Consider the following 20,611-nt stretch of genomic DNA (forward strand, 5'->3'; position numbering starts at 1 on the left):
TTTTGGTCCACTCCACTTTGCAGATCATCTCTAATTCATTGAGATTTTGAGGCTGTAGCTTGGCAACTCGGAGCTTCAACTCCCTCCATAAGTTTTCTATGGGATTAAGGTCTGGAGACTCCACTCCAGGACATTAACCCCTTAAGGAACAGAGGTATTTCTGTTATTGCATTTCCGTTTTTTTGCTCCCCTTCCTACGGCCATAACCATTTTATTTTTCAATATGGCCATGTGAGGGATTGTTTTTTTGTGGGACAAGCTGTGCCTTCGAATGGCACCATTGATTTTACCATATCATGTACTGGAAAACTGGAAAAAAAAATCCCAAATGCTGTGAAATTGCAAAAAAAAATGCAATTCCACAATTGTTTTTTGGATTTTTTTTTTTACCATGTTCACTAAATGCAAAAACTGACCTGTCATTGTGATTCTCCAGGTCATTACGAGTTCACGGACACCAAACCTGTATAGGTTCTTTTTTATTTAAGTGGTAAAAAAAATTCCAAAGTTTATAAAAAAAAAAAAAAAAAAAAGTTGCCATTTTCCATGACCTGTAGTGTCTCCATTTTTCGGGATCTGGGGTTGGGTGAGGGCTTATTTTTTGCTTGCTGATTTGACGTTTTTATTGATATAATTTTGGTGTATATACAGTCTTTTGATCCCCTGTTATTGCATTTTCTTGCAATGTTGCAGCGACCAAAAATTCTGGCATTTCGGTTTTTTTTTTTACTATATATATATAAATATATATATATATATATATATATATATAGTATCCGATATATATATAAAAAACCGAAATGCCAGCTATATATGGCGATTCTGAGCGAGGCGATATCAAATATGTGTATGTTTGAATTTTTGTTTTGTTTTGAATGGGGCCAAAGGAGGGTGATTTGAACTTTTATTTTTTTTTCATATTTTTTAAACTTTTTACTTGCCTCAATGGGAGACTAGAAGCTGCGATCATCCGATCGCTTGTGCTACATAGAACAGGGCTGCAGCTCTATGTAGCAGATATGCTCACTTGTTATGAGTGCCGGCTGCTGGGCGGCGCTCATAGCTATCCAGCTATGACAACCATGGGGTCTCCTGCTGTTAGGGGCACACGTCAGCTGATCAGATCAACTGTCATGTGCCGGAAAAGGTGTGGGCTCATCGCCGGATCCCGCACCAAACGGGAGGTGTCCAATCGGACTCTGCCCATCATTGGACGTTAAGGGGTTAATGTGCTTCTTTATGAGCCACTCCTTTGTTGCCTTGGCTGTATGTTTTGGGTCGTCTTGCTGGAAGACCCAGCTACGAGTCATTTTTAATGTCTTGGTGGAGGGAAGGAGGTTGTCACTCAGGATTTTACAGTAAATGGCTCCATCCATTCTCCTATTTTGTGGTGAAGTAGTCCTGTGCCCTTAGCAGAGAAACACCCCCAAAACATAATGTTTACACCTCTGTTGTGAACTCATTTTCTGGTTTACCTCTGGCTTCTGGTGAGGGTGGTGGAGCTGGCTGTGTTGACAGAGGAGTCGTGAGTCCTCCATCCATCCGGGCTCCCTCTGGTGGTGACAGCAGGTAATGAAGCTGATCTAAATGGCAGAGACCTGCCACCTGAGGAGGAGGACTGTGAGTGGACATCAGGAGTCTCTGACTGGATTTAAGACAGCCGACTCCCTAATTTTGTGCTGGTGATTTTTTTTTTTCCTGCCCTGAGGTTCTGGTTTTCAGTTCTGTTCCTGCCTTCTCAAGCTAAGTGTGTTCTGCTATTTTTTCACATGAGATTTGGTCTGGTTTACTCAGTTTTTGTGGTCAGCCAGCCCCTGCTGGGGCTGTGCTGAATTTCCATTCTTATGTCTCTGTTTATGCCAGTTTGCTTTTTGTCCCTGATCAGATTCGACTCTTTTTGCTCTGTATTCAGAATATACCAGAGTGCTGATATAGGGAATTGAAGTCTAGCGACTTCAGGGTTTTTGTTATCAGAAAGTGTTGGACATTTTTTGGCAGGGTTTTTATGCGTGATTGCAGACAGCATCTTTCCTTTCCTGTCCTTCCTAGTTAGTGTGGGCCCCATCGTTTGCTCAGCCTATTTTTCTATCTGTGTTTGTGTTTTCATCTTGTCTCACCGACAATACATGTTTGGGGGCTGTCTATTGCTTTGGGGTCTGCTCTGGGGCAGTTTAGATTTCCCCTTTTCTTGCTATAGGCTTATTTAGTTCTCCGACTGTGACGAGGCATCTAGGATCATTGTAGGTACGCTCCACGGCTTCTGCTAGTTGTGTGGATAGGATCAGGGGTCTGCAATCCGCTTAGTTACCAACCTCTCTGGTTTTCTGTGGCTTAGCTTGTTTTTGTTTTTCTTCCTCGGTGACTCATTCATAACACACCTCCATACTTGACAGTGGGGACGGTTTTCTTTGTGTAATAGGCTGCATTTCTCTTCCTCCAAACACGGCGAGTTGCGTTAATGTCAACAAGCTCAATGTTTTGTCAGAACCTGGGTAAGAATGAAGTGATTAAACAGAGTCAGCATGGGTTTGTAACTAATAAGTCATGTCAGACTAACTTAATTTCCTTCTATGACTGAATCACTGATTGGGTGGATCAGGGAAATGCTGTAGATATAGTATATCTTGACTTCAGCAAAGCATTTGACAAATGTGAGGCAGTGCTGTCTTTCAGATGGGGGATCCTCGCTAGGCAGCGAACAAAACACATCCGGCACCGTGTTTTCATAAATCATAGCATAGTCCATGCGGTTTATTCCTCCATCATAAACCCACAGAAACAACATAAACAGCATATAGCAGCATAGCGTCCATTATAACTTCACTGGTAGCAATGTCCAGCATACACAGGCTCTTCAGCCTCATAATTATCTCCCCCACGTCAGGGTTCTCTCATGGCTGTTGCTCCACGCTGCAGACATCCACTCTCTCCTCTGGGACTCTCAGATGCTGGCAGCCATTACACCCAGCCACACACAGGCTGTTAGCCAGGAGACAACTATCCCCACGGGACCAACCAGGTCCCTGCATTCACCCCTTGTGACTCGCCCTGGCCACATTATATCGTTCATAGCCACGCCCACTGGGTCACATGACTCTGACCTCATCACAGGTCCTTCAGGCATTTTCACACTCTTTACAACCGTGCTTTAAACATACCCCCTGGGTGGGTTTGTAGGTAACTGGCCCACCCAACTCTCTAGTTACCTGGAGACATCTCCCTTATACCTTGAAAACAACACCTCAGCAATATCATTGCTGATCAATACGCATAACTAAGTGTCATCTCAAAGCCACCCACTTTGAGATACATAACGGCCACTCAACACTCTGCCATTCATCCCTTCTCCTGGGATCTCCACACAGCGCCCCCTAGCGGACACAGTGGTTACTACACCACACAAAGTATCTCACACAATCCTTATTGAAAAAATGACTAGGTATGGAATGGACAAGGCAACTGTTAGGTGGATTCATAACTGGCTTAGTGATAGGACCGAAAGAGTGGTCGTAAATGGCTGCACATCCAGTTGGAAGAATGTCTCAAGTGGGGTACCACAGGGTTCTGTCCTAGGCCCTGTATTGTTCAACATCTTTATCAACGATTTAGATGAAGGAATTGAGGGTAAACTGATTAAATTTGCTGATGACACAAAGCTAGGAGGGATAGCTAATACTAGAGAAGAGAGAGGATTCAAAAAGATATAAATAAACTGGAGCAGTAGACAGCAACTAACAGAATGGTTTTTAACAGGGAAAATGCAAAGTACTACATCTGGGCAATAAAAATGAAAAAAGCATATACACAATGGGAGGAATAGGGCTAAGCAACACCACATGTTAAAAAGACTTGGGTATACTAATAGATCACAGACAGAATATGAGTCAACAGTGTGATGCAGCAGAAAAAAGGCAAATGCAATTCTAGGATGTATTAACAGAAGCATACAGTCTAGATCACGTGAAGTCATTATTTCCCTCTACTCCTCTTTGATCAGACCTCATCTAGAATACTGTGTCCAGTTTTGGGCACCACATTTTAAAAAAGACATCAACAAACTGGAGCAAGTTCAGAAAAGAGCGACCAGAATGGTGACTGGTCTGCAAATCCTGTCTTATGAGGAAAGATTGCATGATTTGGGAATGTTTAGCTTTCAAAAGAGAAGACAGAGGAGACTTAATAGCTGTCTACAAATATCTCAAGGGCTGTCACATTGCAGAAGGATCATCTTTATTCTCATTTGCACAAGGAAAGACTAGAAGCAATGGGATGAAACTGAATGGGAGGAGACACAGATTAGATATTAGAAAAAACTTTTTAACAGAGTGATCAATGAGTGGAACAGGCTGCCACGAGAGGTGTGAGTTCTCCATCAATGGAAGTCTTCAAACAGAGGCTGGACAGACATCTGTCTGGGATGATTTAGCGAATCCTGCTTTGAGCAGGGGTGGGACCAGATGGCCCAGGAGGTCCCTTCCAACTCTACGATTCTATGTCTCATCTGCCCACAACACCTTCTCCCAATGACCCACAGAATCATCCAGGTGTTCATTGGCAAACTTCAGACGGGCCTGCACATGTGGCTTCTTGAGCAGGGGGACCTTACGGTCACTGCAGGATTTTAAACATTTATGGCGTTGTGAGGTAGCGCTGTCATTCATGGTTGGGGGACACTCGCTTGGCAGCAAATAAATCACATCCGGCACCAGGATTTCCATAACTATAACAGTCCGTGCGGTTTATTACTCAGCATAAACCAAAGGAAGCACCACAAAGTTCATATCAGCATAGTGTCCATTATATAGGCTATTCAGCCTCATCATTATCTCACCCGTCAGGGTTCCTTATGCGGCTTCACCATCGTATACGTTAGTTCCCTCCAGGGAGCGCTCAGGCACACATCGCCAATGCTTACACAGCCGCTCCACAGGCTGTTAGCCAGGAGATCCTTCTCCTCACGGGACCTTCCAAACTGGACCAATCAGGTCCCAGCATTCACAACATGTGACCTACCCTGGCCACCATATATGGTCTGTAGCCACGCCCACCAGGTCACATGGCTATGTCCTTCACATACTCACATAGCCTTTTACTATAGGTGTTATCAGACACACCCCTGGGTGGATTTGTAGGCAGCTAGAACCCGCCCATCTCTCCAGCTGCCTGAAGGCTTCTCCCTAACACATAGGCACGAAAGATCAGCTCTGCTGATCAGCACATAACCAAGCCTTCATCTCAAAGCCACCCACTTTGAGATACACAACGGCCACTCGGTATTCTGCCACTCATCCTCTCTCTTGGGACATCCACACAACACCCCCTAGCGGACACAGTAGTCATTACACCACAGTGTAATGTGTTACCAGTGGTTTTCTTGGTGACTGTGGTCCCAGCTGCCTTGGGATCATTAACAAGTTCCCCACCCCTTGTAGTTTTAGGCTGATCTCTCACCTTCCTCATGATCAAGGATATCCCACCAGGTGAGATTTTGCATGGTGCCCCAGATCGATGTCGATTGACAGTCATTTTGTATTTCTTCAATTTTCTTACTATTGCACCAATAGTTGTCTCCTTCTCACCCAGCATCTTACTTATGGTTTTGTAGCACATTCCAGCTTTGTGCAGGTCTATGATCTTGTCCCTGACATCTGTAGATAGCTATTTGGTCTTGCCCATGTTTTGGAGGTTAGAGTCTGACTGATTAAGTCTGTGTCAGGAGTGGCTTTATTCAATGCTTTTCGGAGTACTATGACTCCTTCATCAGGAAACCACAAAAGTATACTTTTGTTTTTTCCTGATGGAGTCATAGTACTCCGAAACACGTTGAATAAAGCCACTTTTTTATCTGAATATCCATTTGGACTTCTATCTTTCAAGCAGCGCGGAGTTAATCCACTTTTTTATCCCATATTCTTACTCTGCCTAAAACTTTAGCACAGTATTGTAAAATTAATTACAGTAAACGCTGTAAAGAGAATAGTAATCGACATGAAAAAAATAAGACCTTGCCCAGCTCCAGTGATTGCCGAGGTGATTATCTGCTATTCAGCTAACTTTATAGTGGGTAATGTACAGTAATGTCCTTCTACATGGCTTATCGCCGTAAGAATTCATTTAATTTAGTTAGGATGTAATCCTACAAGCTGACATTATAACAAGAACGTGCCTCATATGTGTAAACCTAGACTAAAACTGCCCCAACACTTAGTTTTGGTGAACTTTACATTTACTAAATAAAATATACTGGGAAGGTGAATGGTAGGGAAGTTTTATAATGTTTTTTTTCTCACTAGGTCATACAAACAAGACATCAATGGAAATGCCCGAGCAATGATGAAACTAATGAATAGTGCTGATCTGGCCAAGCATTCTTTGTCCAATTTAGGAAGTGCCAATTGCTTTGTGGATTCATTGTATGATGGCATTGATTTTGAGTGCAATGTTTCTAGGTAATGTTTATCCTCTGGGTTTTGCTCTATTGTGGAATGTGAATGTAGATTCTGTGGTCGATGGGTAGATAAACATTTGGTGTAAAGAATCTGTTGTAGATTGAAATCTGCAATAAAATCCACACTCTCTACATTGCAAAGGGCACAATCTATTGTGGAAATTCGTAGAATAATTTGCCATGCTTCAGACTTAAAACGTCTATAATGCAGGTCAATTTCAATACAGTTATTATTCAGTGTGAATGACATTTTAGAAATCGCATTTACTCTTTAGGCCATGAGCAGACAGATCGGAGATATTCTGCATATTATAAAGAATTGGCATATAGTAGTAATATGTCATATATGGTAGTTAATGATTTTAGTATGTTAGTTTTAATTGTTTTGTCTTTAAAACTGGTTTACCCCTCTTACCGCCTCCCCTTCCTTTTTTTTCTATTTATGCAACTTTTTCTTGCAGGGCTCGATTTGAGCTCATCTGTTCATCTCTGTTCAATCAGTGCATTGATCCAATAAAAGTCCTACTTGATCAGGTTGGTGTGAAGGCGACAGATGTGAATCAGGTATGCATTTTGTCACTATTATGTAATGTCTTATTATTTTAAATAAACAACGTTGGAGGCACAGTATTGTTGGTTTCCTAAAGACGTCTGGTTTCTTTGCCAGCACTGCCGTAGAATTTGTGGCACTATTGTAATTTCTCAGTGTTAGAGATGGTATAAATCCTATTCAATTGGCCATACCAGCGGTTTGTGGCCACTGCACAGGAGCGAGAGTACTGCCTAATACCTGCAGTTATCCGCCTCCCATATATTTTTTCAATTGACTTCTCTGGCACCATCATATTCCACGACGTTTCACATACATTATCATCAGTGTCCATACTGGGGCTCCCATCTAAATTCCCTAGAACTATGAAGAAAGGAAAGCTGGAGGAAATCCATGTAAACACCAGGGGAACATATATACTTCTTGCAGACATTATATACATTAGACTGATGTCAGTTTGGTTGACAGCCTATTGTGTATGGGGGGCCCCGACTCTCCCCCAATACATGATGTCATGGTAGATTAGGATCTGGAATGTCTGATCTTGGTAGGCCGATGCTTTTGTTCTTTAAGAGGTAAACCACTGTCAGAAGTCTGTCAGCAGCTCTCTCTCAGAGACTATAGTTGTACTCAGCAGATTGAGTGCTTCTGTGTATGGGAGAGTTTGGCATGAAAGCTGCTGGCTGAACCATTGTACAGCTCACATGTAACGTGTTTGCAATGACCATCTCAATCGGTATCTTATGTGTCTTACCAAATTGGCAGGTGATAAAAGTGAAAAAATTTCCGGCACCATTCCGAATGTGAGTTCTCTACATTTTTTTTAAAGCACCACCCTAGCGTTTGTTTGTTTTTTTTAGTTGCACTGCTGTAGTGGTGCTTTAAATGTATACCACCTTCCAACGTTTCTATCTGTTTTTCACCGCCGCTCCAGTCAGTCTCCGGCAAAAACTGACCTGCCTGCAGCTCCACTGTTTGGTGCAGTGGCGCAGATGTCATTTTTCAATAAAAGTCTATGAGAGCCTTGTTCTGACTCTCATAGACTTGTATTGAGAGCTTGTGACGTAGTTTCTGACTTTTGGACAGTCAGAAGCTACTGTTACATGATGGCACCGCAGGATTGGAGTAGCACCGAAAAACGGTGAAGATGCCGGAGGGGGTGAGTGTGTGACCAGAGGAAGGGGACGTACGTTTAAAGTGCCACTCCAGTGCTTAAAAAAACAAATGCTGGAATGGTGCTTTAATGTAAAAGTTATGCTTGTTTTCCTCTATAGTTCATAATACAAGCTACTTAAACCACCATATAGATAAATTTTAGATAAGGTAGGTCATCAATATGAGATCAGTGGGTGTCCAACACCTGTGGCACCCATTGATGGACTGTTACTTGCTTTGGCTGCAGCCAGATGTGTACACATTTTACTCATTTATATAGCACCATTAATTCCACAGCGCTTTACAGACAATATTGGCACTGTCTCCATCGGGGCTCACAATCTAAATTCCCTAGCAGTATGTCTTTGGAGTTTGGGAGGAAACCGGAGTACCCAGAGGAAACCCACACAAACATGGGGAGAACATACCAACACCTTGCATACAATTGCATAGTGCAATGTGTAGCAAAATGAATATGTATTGTATATTTTGATAGTTTTTGAGGCATTCTTTGCTGTTTTCTAAATGCTAATTTTCCCTTGGCATCGTAGGTAGTTTTATGTGGTGGGTCAGCTCGCATGCCCAAACTGCAGCAGTTGATACGTGATTTATTCCATGACGTGGAACTGCTCAATAGCATACCACCAGATGAGGTGATTCCTATAGGAGCTGCTATAGAAGCTGGAATTCTACTGGGCAAAGAAAATCCATCTATGGAATTAGACACCATTACTATTGAGTGCTCTGCCAGTGACATAATGGTTAAGGTTTGTATTCCAGAAAATGGGGAAAATAAAAAAAAAAAAAGCTTTCATGGCGGTATATAATAAGATACATGAGAAAGAAACTTGTGATCAAATATGAACATGCACAGAGAAATTCTCTACATGCAGATTTGTCCTAGTTGTTGGATAAAAATTGTCTGTCTGTTTTTATTGGTTTGTAGTCTGTTTAGATCTTCTTGACTTCCAGCTGTGCACGCTGGGGACCCTCCCAAACAGGAGTGTAGCGCGTTCACAGCAGAAGGTCTTTGCTATAGTACAGTCATGGCCAAAAGTTTTGAGAATGACACAAATATTATATTTTCACATGATCTGCTGGCCTCTGGTTTTTATGTGTGTTTGTCAGATGTTTTTATCACATACAGAAATATAATTGCAATCATATTATGAGTAACAAAAGATTATATTGACAGTTAGAATGAGTTAATGCAGCAAGTCAATATTTGCAGTGTTGACCCTTCTTCTTCAGGACCTCAGCAATTCTCCCTGGCATGCTCTCAATCAACTTCTGGATCAAATCCTGACTGATAGCAGTCCATTCTTGCAAAATCAATTCTTTTATTTTGTCTGAATTTGAAGGTTTTTGTTTGTCCACCCGTCTCTTGATGATTGACCACAAGTTCTCAATGGGATTAAGATCTGGGGAGTTTCTAGGCCATGGTCCCAAAATCTCTATGTTTTGTTCCCTGAGCCATTTAGTTATCACCTTTGCTTTATGGCAAGGTGCTCCATCATGTTGAAAAAGGCATTGTTGATCGCCAAACTGCTCTTGGACGGTTGGGAGAAGTTGCTCTTAGAGGACATTCTGGTACCATTCTTTATTCATGGCTGTGTTTTTAGGCAAGACTGAGAGAGAGCCCTTTCCCTTGGCTGAGAAGCAACCCCACACATGAATGGTTTCAGGATGCTTGACAGTTGGCATGAGACAAGACTGGTGGTAGCGCTCACCTGGTCTTCTCCGAATAAGCCGTTTTCCCAGATGTCCCAAACAATCGAAAAGGGGATTCATCAGAGAAAATGACTTTACCCCAGTCCTCAGCAGTCCACTCCCTGTACCTCTTGCAGAATATCAGTCTGTCCATGATGTTTTTCCTGGAGAGAAGTGGCTTCTTTGCTGCCCTCCTTGAGACCAGGCCTTGCTCTAAGAGTCTCCGCCTCACAGTGCGTGCAGATGCACTCACACCTGCCTGCTGCCATTCCTGAGCAAGCTCTGCACTGCTGGTAGCCCGATCCCACAGCTGAAACACTTTTAAGAGACGGTCCTGGCGCTTGCTGGTCTTTCTTGGGCGCCCTGGAGCCTTTTTGGCAACAAGGGAACCTCTCTCCTTGAAGTTCTTGATGATGCGATAGATTGTTGACTGAGGTGCAATCTTTCTAGCTGCGATACTCTTCCCTGTTAGGCCATTTTTGTGCAGTGCAATGATGACTGCACGTGTTTCTTTAAAGATAACCATGGTTAACAGAAGAAAAACAATGATGCCAAGCACCAGCCTCCTTTTAAAGTGTCCAGTGGTGTCATTCTTACTTAATCATGACAGATTGATCTCCAGCCCTGTCCTCATCAACACGCACGCCTGTGTTAATGGAGCAATCACTGAAACGATGTTAGCTGGTCCTTTTAAGGCAGGGCTGCAATGATGTTGAAATGTGTTTTGGGGGAAAAAGTTCATTTTCTAGGCAAATATTGACTTTGCAAGTAATTGCTGTTAAGCTGATCACTCTTTATAACATTCTGGAGTATATGCAAATTGCCATTAGAAAAAATGAAGCAGTAGACTTTGTAAAAATTAATATTTGTGTCATTCTCAAAACTTTTGGCCATGACTGTAGTTATATAACAAAGCAAAATTGCCAAAATATCATAAATATATTGAGAAGACGTAGAGAGCTAAGCAAGGCTTGCTATATTATACCATGTATGTCACATGTCAGTTGGGGCATTATGGAGCAGATGCCAGCCGTATTTATACAGCAGACACCTCCCTGCAAATTCCAGGATTGGAGTTTACACATCCGTCCCTGCGATGAATAGTGGCCACGGCAGTGAAGTAGTGAAGCAGATGGATTACCCAAAATGCAGCTGCAAGCTGCCTAGGGCCTAATGAGCAACCCCTGGCTTGCCAACTTAGGACTCTTAGGCTACTTTCACACATCAGGTTTTCGGCGTCAGGTGCGATCCGGCGTCGTGCCGGAACGCCGGATCCGGCAAATGTTTAGTAAAACCGGATGTGACGGATCCGGTTTTCTGCCGGATCCGTCTTTTTCTTGACAGACAAAACCGGATCCGTCTCATCCGGTTCATCCGTTTTTCTATCCGTTTTTCGACGGATTACGCCGGATCCGGTTTTTAAAATTGACCCTTGTGGCCTTCCGAACGGGATTGGCTACTGGAAAACTAGATATAGCATGTTCCTACAGCCCTTCTTTGACAGGTTGTAGAGAAGAAAGTGCAGGTTGGAGAGAAGAGCAAGTTACTGGCGAAGATGGATGTTGTCATTGGAAATATTACCACTAGAAGTTCTGTGACGGTTTCAGGGACAATTTTCCACTATACTTTATGTCACCTCAAGGCAGAGTACACTGGGATGACAGAGTGTGAGAGATTTTTGCCCTAAACTTGTGTACCTTCTGGACCAACAGTATATACCTTTGCCAACCAAAGTTGGCTATCTTGTCATGGTCTTACTATTTTAACCTTTAGGCCACAGGTGTGTACCTGGTTGTGTTTTATGCAAAGTATTTCACCTTTTAACAAAAGTTGTGTACATTGGTAGGAAATCACCAACAATAAACACAACTTTTTAAGTGAAATACTTTGCTTCAAACACAACCAGGAACACAACTGTGGCAAAAAGCTAAAATTTACCCACAGTTGTACCTGGTTTTGAATACCTTTTTACCTTTGAAATACCCTGTATTTAACCTTTTTTTAAAACATAGTTCGCCGCAGAAAGAAATGACAGACAACCATTGTGAAACGATAATTTAACTTTTATTTAAAAATTTTTTTTTTTTTTGTAAAATGTTTTTAAAGTGCAAAAAAACTTTTTTAGAAAGGTTTTAAACCCAATGGGCATTTTTATTACAAAAAACACACATTACAATTCTGTGTACTGTGGGGTGGAAATACTGCTGGAGGGGCTGCGGGACACTTCGACACTGGGTGTGTGGAGAGAGGACTGGGATCTTGGTGGGGAAGGAACAGTTAGAGGTGAAGGTGTGGAAAAAACTACAGAATGGGTGGACATGTGGGAAGCAGAAGAGGTGGTGGGTGGTGGAGTGGAGGGTTGGGCAGGGACTGTAGGAGCAGATGATGTTGATGGAAAGTTGTATGGGGAAGGAGTTTGGTACGGGGAAGGAGTTTGGTACGGGGCAGGTTGCTGGAAGTGGGGAGATGACTGGTACTGGGGAGGTTGCTGGTACTGGGGAGGTTGCTGGTACTGGGCAGGTTGCTGGTATGTAGTAGGAGGGGGAGGATGAAAAGTGGCTGGAGGGGGTGCAGATGTAATAGGAGGGGGAGGATGGAAAGTGGCTGGAGGGGGGTGCAGGTGGAGGAACTACAGTGGTGGGAGGTGGAGGTTGGGAGGTAACCTGCTGTAGAGCACCGTGGCACGAATGCATTACATGCATCTGCTGGGCAGGAGAGAGCGTTTCCATGCGCTCCACAACAGACCTGAAAAAGGTGTGGTTTGGCGAAGATCTTGCTTCTGAATGCATGGTTTGCAGAAGTGTCTTCACCTCCAGAATGCTGGAGTTGATCTGCTGAAAGCCTGCGGAGATTTGCTCTGACAAGACTTTGAGACAGTTCTGGAAAGATGCATTCAGATGCAATAACTCTTGCGCATAACTCTTTTCCTGACCCCTCTGCCGCTGTCGCCCAGTACCCGCAGGTGTACTAGAGGCGGCAGGGGCAGAAGGGTGGGGTAAAGGGAAAGCGATCTCCTCACCAGCAGCTTCATGTAATGTAGGCGGCCACGATGCTCCTGTGCTGGTGGATGGGACAGATGGGTCGAATGTGTGGGAAGGCAGGGAAGGTGCAGATGTACCGGGGCGGTCGAAGTGTCCCTCGGTGCCGGTCTCCTCAGGGATCGCCTCAGAAGGGTCCAATCGTGCAGGCTCCCGAGTGCTGCTCACCGTGCTGTGGAATAAAGAGAAAAAAAAACAATTAAAATACTGACATGGTATGGCCCTGGCTGAAAAAAAAAAGTTACATCTAACATTTTTTTCACATGTGGTGTGTAATATTTACCTTCTGGTGAGCATTGTTTCCCGGAGGAACGACAGGGCTTGTGCGTACTTGTACTTGCTCCTGCGTCCTCCAGATCCACTCGGGGCCCGCATCTCTTTATTGAACTCCTTCTTGAAACGATCCCTCACAGACCGCCACCGATTCACAATTCTGTTCCCTGAAACGAGAAAGGAGTGGTTAGTATACAACATCAGTGTTTCACAAACTCCAGTCCTCATGGTCCCCAGGGGTCATGTTTTCAGGATTTCAATAGTAAATAGAAATCCTGAACACATGATCCGTGGGGACCACGAGGACTGGAGTTCGGGAAACACTGGTTTACATCAAGCAACCGTTACTGTATATACTTACGCTCTTTAATCTGGTCCCGAGCTTCGAGGTCCTCCCAGCGGCCCACAAGGAGAGAACAGATTTCCTCCCAGAGTCGTCGGGTAATGATCAGGTCAGCGTGGCGGCGGTCATCCATATTCCAGAGCGGCTCCCTTTCTCTGACGAGATCGATGAGGCGGTCCACATCAATCCCTCCATCCTCACCGTCAGAGTCGGGAGCACGCTGTGAAGGCTGTTAAAGAAAAAGACAAAAATAACATAATTAGCCTCCACAAAAGAAATGAAATAAAAAGTGCAAAAAAACAAAGCAAAAATATTTATACTTACACGCTGGTGACCGCCGCGTTGCTGTCGCCGACGACCCTGGGAGGCACTGCGAGGACCTCTTGGCCGAGCACCAGATTGGGAAGACTAGAGAAGAAAACAAAAAATGTTATGAGTTTGGATGTAGGCATTTGTTTGCTGTGTGTGGTCTGCAGAACATTGTTTTCTATGTGTTGTGTGTAGTGTGATGTTGTGTTTCTGCGTTTGATGCAAAAAACTTACGAATTGTGAGCGCACTCCAAGCGTCTGTCCACCCCTTCCTTCTTCTTCTGGGAGCTCCTCTTCATCTTGTGATTCCTGTTTTGAAATAAAAGGCAATGAATAGACATATATTACAGAGATGATGGATTTTGGAAATAAAAACTTACCGTCAAACGCTGACGATGCGAGGGAGGGCTCCCAGAAGAAGATGTGCTGTCCTGTTGATGGCCAGACTCCATGGCTGTGGGTATTGCTGCTGCCAGTGATGCCATTTCTGCTGCTGCTGCTGCATCTCTTTGGCGGCTGTTGAATAAAGAGAAACAAAGGGCCAATGAATATCTTGATATTCCATGGCCCTAGTTTGGAGGAATGGGGGATTTGATAATTACCGTCTCTCATCTGCTTCTGGACTCCCCTCCCGTTCAGCATGCTGCTCCATTTGGGGTGGTGCTGATGGTGCTGCTGCTGCATCTCTTTGGCGGCTGTTGAATAAAGAGAAACAAAGGGCCAATGAATATCTTGATATTCCATGGCCCTAGTTTGGAGGAATGGGGGATTTGATAATTACCGTCTCTCATCTGCTGCTGGCCTCCCCTCCTCAGCATGTTCTATTTGCTGCTCCATTTGGGGTGGTGGTGGTGCTGATGGTGCTGCAGTGGTCTCCTGCCTTCTGCTTCGCTTGGTTGCTTTCTTGGGTGGCATGTTGGGTGTGGCTGTGGGTCCCACTGTCTTGCTTTTATATATGTCTTGTGGGCAGAGCTACTGAGCATGCTCAGACCAAAAAACCGGATCCGGCTTTGGCCGGATCCGGCGCATTGCGGCGCTCATAGGCTTTCATTGTGTGAAAAAGCCGGACGCGCCGGATCCGGAGTGTCCGGCTTTTTCGCCGGAGACAAAAAAACGTTACAGTAGACGTTTTTTCCAGACGCCGGATCGCGACACATTGCGACACATTGCCGGATCCGGCGAAAACCGGATGAAACGCATGGCCATCCGGCGCGATCCGGCGCAAATGCAAGTCAATGGGGGTGAAACCGGATCCGGCATTGCATTTCGCCGGATCCGGTTTCTGTCAAAAGCGCCGGATCGCGCCTGACGGCGAAAACCTGATGTGTGAAAGAGGCCTTAGCCCTGCAATACATTATATAGCCAATTAAATGGTGCCATGAAAAAATGGAACTCCCAGCTTTCATATGGCTGTGATGATAAAAAAATACAGTTATGATTCTTGGTGGTAGGCTTGGTTGAGAAAAATAAAACTGGTGGCAGGGGTCAGTGCCCAAATGTGACTACTTTAGTATTTACTGTATTTTCCACTTGTATCGTTACAGGAGGCTGATGAGTCAGGCGCTGAAAAGTTCTCCATTTTACTGCCGTCGGGTACCCCGCTTCCTGCCCGTAGACAGCATTCCTTACAAGCGCCTGGTTACTTTACCTCAGTTTGCTTGGAACTGTATGAGTCAGTTCGAAAGTCAAGCACACCAGAAAACTTAAAATTTGCACAAGTAAGATATGAATTATCTCATTTACTTTGACTTTCTATAACATGGGGGACCAGGGTTGGGAGCAATGTCTCCTGCGACAAGGAGAAGGAGGATAGAAAGAGTGAGCAGATGGTTAAGTGATTTGTGAGAGCGTCTCTGATGTTGAATGGTGGGACTGACTGGATCTGTGCAATTTAACAATGTGAAAAGAGCGTGAGTGCTATACATAGGAGAGGAAAGGAGCGAGGGGCCGATATGGATGGAGTGTAGAGAGTTAATGCCAGGGCGGTGGATGTGTGTGAATGCAGCGGCCAGGATATAAATTACACAAATGCATATGGTATATATTTGTTGTACTCCTAATGTACAGGGAGTAGATGTATATAAATGTCTACTGGCAGTTATAACATGGCAGTTAGACAGGGCAGGAGACAGGTAAGACATTTATATACATCTACTCCCTGTACATTAGGAGTACAACAAATATATACCATATGCATTTGTGTAATTTATATCCTGGCCGCTGCATTCACACACATCCACCGCCCTGGCATTAACTCTCTATACTCCATCCATAACCAGATTTCCCGCATCATGTTCCCACATGCTTTATGCATCCATTAGCCCTCTGTGTCTGTACTGTTACACACTTAACATTATGGCTGGTCAATACAATCAGGGCAACTGTTACCACCCACCTTTCGTGTCTACCTCTTTCCTCATAGACTGTAAGCTTGCGAGCAGGGCCCTCTTTCCTCTTGGTATTTGTTATAATCTACTGTATGTGATTATTGTTATGCTGTAATGTCTATTGTCTGTACAAATCCCCACTGAAATGTAAAGTGCTGCGGAATATGTCGGCGCTATAAAAATAAAATGTAGTAGTATTATTATTATTATTATTATTATTATTATTATTATTATTAAACATTTACATATAAATACATACAACTTCCTAATATAGTTCTAGTTTCTCTTTCTGTATCCCGTTGTCTCTCTCTATTCCTCCGTCTTTCTTTCTCTATCCCTCCGTCTTTCTTTCTCTAGTCCTCAGTCTCTCTTTCTATAGCCCTCTGTCTCTCTCTCTCTAGCCTAGGGCCTAATGAGCAACCCTCGGCTTGTCAACTTAGGACTCTTAACCCTGCAATACATTATATAGCCAATTAAATTGTGCCATCTGTCTCTATTCCTCCATCTTTCTTCCTTCAATGCTATACATGTGCCATAAATTTGGAAGTTAACACCCTTTAATAAATCAGAATGAATAATACTAGAATGAATACCCAGCAGGGGCACTAATGCTAACGTGAATAGCTAGATAACTTTTCATTTGTTTTCACAGATTGTACTTAACGATCTGCAGAAGAAAGATGGTGTTCATGACATAGTAACTGTACTTACAATGAAGAGGTAACATAATTTAATTGACTCAACTTTCCTACACCCTTTGAAGTTACTCATCCAATAAATGCAGCATCTATGTGGTTATCAGTAGACTTGCATTTCAGCAGAATACACCCACTATCATGGTGCGCTGTTGTCAGATTTCTGATTGATTAGTGTATGGAGTAACATTACTTCCCTGCATATGGTATGAAAGCTCATTGTCTAAGATGAAATATTACTATAACTTGTAAACTTGTGATTTTAATAGTAGTTTTTTTGTTTTTTTTTTGCCAAACTCAGGATTGAGTTATTCAGCCTCCTGTAAGACTGAGTGATCTTGCTTCCATGTTCTGCAGGGTTTACACCCATTTGGTTCATCAATATTGTTTTTATTTCTACAGGGATGGCTCATTACATGTAACTTGCACTGACAAAGACACTGGAAAGTCAGAAATGATCACCGTCGAAGACTCCTCTTGAGCAAGGATCAAAATTATTCCACATTTATGAGTCCACGGACAAGTTCAGACATTCAAAAGAAGCCGATGACCATGTTGTATACAGTCCAAATCTGAAAAAATAAGTCTAGCTTTTCATAAGTTATTTGTCTGACTTCTCTCTTTAGTAACACAGTGGTGTTTGGACCCAAAGACTTACTATTGCGCCTGTACACTGCTATGCGCATGCCCTCCTGCAGCAGCTATTCACTTCAGAGTGGCGGTTTTAGCGAACACTTAGGGGGTCTCTGACCCCTATTACCCACCAATAGGCATACCAATACAGCCTCTAGAATTTAGGAAAAAACGTATGAAATGATACGTACACTCATATACCCTGCGTACAACTAACTCATGCTGTACGAGACATTTTGTGAATGTTTAATAAGGTAGATGAATTTAAATGGTCACTGTGGTTTCAATAAACTTTTCATAAATCTATAGTACAAGCAAATAGAAGAAACTTTGTAATATATCACCCAAGCCAGTGATTCCCCTCCTCCACTCAAAAAAAGAAAGCCTTTTAAACTGTTATGTCCACATATCCAGTAATCATCATCACAACTTTTTTGTCTGGTTTTTAAAAAACTGATTTCAGCTGGATCCATTTTTTTTTTAAGATTGAAGTCTATGAAAAATGGATCCGTTAGATTACCATCCGTTCTTTTATTTGAAAAAGATCAATTTTTGCTTACTGGATCAGTTTCAAATGGATAACGGATGGCTGTTTATTGGATCCATGATCCAAAGACTTAAATATCATTAAAAAAAAAAAAACTCATCAAGCTGAATTTTTTTTTTTTTTTTTTTAACATGTCAGCATAACGTTTTGCCAGCAGATTGCTGCTGGATCCGTTCTAGCTGATGATTACTGGACATGTGAACGTCACCTAAGTGTGTCTTGGTGAAGGACTGCTAGTGTAATAGGGTGACACTTTTCCTCCAAAATATTACACGGGACTTCTAAACCTCTTTTGGGTCCAATATTAAGGTTAACTTAGACTATTAATAATTAATATACAAATTAGTTATGCCTTACTGTTATCTGTTCCTTATACTATATACTAACGGAGACAAAACCGTGTATCAATAAAGAATATTTATTACACTCACAAGTCTACAGTCTATTACATACATATATTTGTACCCAAACTGACGACTAGAAATATATATAATTGATACTACAACACTAATACAGTAATAGCAAAACGATATCACACATTCAAACCCACAACTACCTAATAATATACCACCCACCTTACCTAATCTCTCACACATCCAATAAGCAGTCCACCCACCTAACTGTCCCTACACACTTGGTCAAAAATTGTTGGTACCCCTCGTTTAATGACAGAAAAACCCACAATAGCGACAGAAATAATTACATTCTATGGAAGCATGGTTGAAAAGCAATGTCTGACTTTCATTTGTTAATTTTCATGGATTTTTTATTTATTACTTTTGTCAGATTCAAGTTATTTCTGTCACCATTGTGGGTTTTTCTGTCATTAAGCGAGAGGTACTAACAATTTTGACCACGTGCGTATATATAAATCAAGGGATTAATAACGGTGCAGATATAAATATCTAGGGGGATTAACACAAGGGTATGCAGGGTTGAGTAAGTGAGGGATTTCAGGGGATCAGGTGGTAAATTGATGCTCAGCCAGATCTGCTCCTCATGATGGTAGTAGAATAAGAGAGAACATGTGGGCAAGGCTGGGGTTTTAAGTTCAGAAGCCAAGAGGAAGTGTCCAGTTTCAGGTGAAAGGAAATGATGTAAGGCTATTGTATTATTCCCCACCCACTAGCTAAGGTTCATTCCTAGCTGAACATGTTTTTCAGCAATTGACTGGACATTCCTTTTGTCTCCCCTCCTCAGCATCCGCACTGTGGCACTATACATGAGGGGAATTATACAATATCAGTGGGGGCATTACGCATGTGGAATACATGAGGGGGTATTATATATATAATCCATGCAAAGCGAAAAGGTCGCACTCATCGAGATGGAAGTTTCACTGATTTATTGACATATCATAAACATGTCAAGTCGGCCGTTGTCAGCCTTTCTTGCACTCCTTATGTCACTCCCCCGACTTGACATGTTCATGATATGTCAATAAATCAGTGAAACTTCCATCTCGATGAGTGCGACCTCTTCTCTCTGGCACCCGAGATTCCCAGCTGCTGGGCTTCTGTATGCCGCACATCATTTGAAGTCACACGGTAACAGCGGTGCTGTCCGCTTTTTATCTTGAGTTTTGTGATTTAATATATATATATAGATGTATATTTGCATACATGGGCTAACATTCAATATATATTTAATACATTATGGGGCACTTCCCTTCTACAGCTAGCACAGTGAGGTTTGAGGATATACCCTATGGAGAGGAGGAGGAGCAGAGTGGAAAAAAAAAACAAGTAAAGGCAAATTGTGCTAAAGTTAGTGAGTGATTTAGCTTATGATAGAGCTGTATCACAGCAACACAACTCAGCACTCTGTATAATCTGCATACCGCTGCTTGTTTTGAACATGTCTTAAGCAGAGAAAAAAATAAGGGAATTCATCTGTGTATGCTGTGTTTCTTTGCAGCTAGTCTCCAACCACTAGTTCATGAATTAAGAAGTTCAAAACTGAAAATGATAGTGAGAGGTGGCAGAGGGAATGCTGGTGAATAGCAATAATTTAGTATATAAATCTGTTTTCCCTTACTGCCATTGGCCTCAAAACAGATGGGGATATTATCTGCCCTGAGAGTTGATAAGACATGCATCATTAAAATATTTCTAACTGAACATTATGTACAGTTAGGTCCATATATATTTGGACAGAGACAACATTTTTCTAATTTTGGTTCTAGACATTACCACAATGAATTTTAAACAAAACAACTCAGATGCAGTTGAAGTTCAGATTTTCAGCTTTCATTTGAGGATATCCACATTAAAATTGGATGAAGGGTTTAGGAGTTTCAGCTCCTTAAAGGGAACCTGTCACCCCTCCAGGCGTTTTTAAGTAAAAGAGCCACCTTGTGCAACACTAATGCTGCATTCTGTCAAGGTGTCTCTTTTATTTAGCGTCCCTTCCACCGCAGAAATAATCGTTTTTAAAATTGGTCAGACATACCTGATATTTGTAAGGGGGGCAGGGCTTTCCCCCCTGGACACATAGCCTCACATACGTCAGTTATGTCCAGCT

At 42.6% G+C, this 20,611-nt stretch overlaps 1 protein-coding gene across 1 annotated transcript in view; it reads left to right on the plus strand.

Moving 5' to 3' along the window:
* The window catches only part of HSPA14 (heat shock protein family A (Hsp70) member 14), a 41,009-nt gene extending 22,495 nt beyond the window's left edge, over positions 1–18,514 (plus strand). Inside the window, exons 9-14 of the mRNA XM_073551284.1 lie at positions 6,294–6,449; positions 6,910–7,012; positions 8,705–8,920; positions 15,371–15,544; positions 16,866–16,933; positions 17,311–18,514. Of these exons, the coding sequence (XP_073407385.1) occupies positions 6,294–6,449; positions 6,910–7,012; positions 8,705–8,920; positions 15,371–15,544; positions 16,866–16,933; positions 17,311–17,389 (796 nt within the window). The 3' untranslated portion in view covers positions 17,390–18,514. The remainder of the gene's footprint in view (positions 1–6,293; positions 6,450–6,909; positions 7,013–8,704; positions 8,921–15,370; positions 15,545–16,865; positions 16,934–17,310) is intronic.
* The last annotated feature ends 2,097 nt before the right edge of the window (positions 18,515–20,611 follow it).

This window comes from Dendrobates tinctorius, unplaced genomic scaffold (assembly GCF_039654945.1).
Source record: "Dendrobates tinctorius isolate UK_male_01 unplaced genomic scaffold, ASM3965494v1 ptg000174l, whole genome shotgun sequence".
In the NCBI taxonomy this organism is placed as follows: Eukaryota; Metazoa; Chordata; class Amphibia; order Anura; family Dendrobatidae; genus Dendrobates; species Dendrobates tinctorius.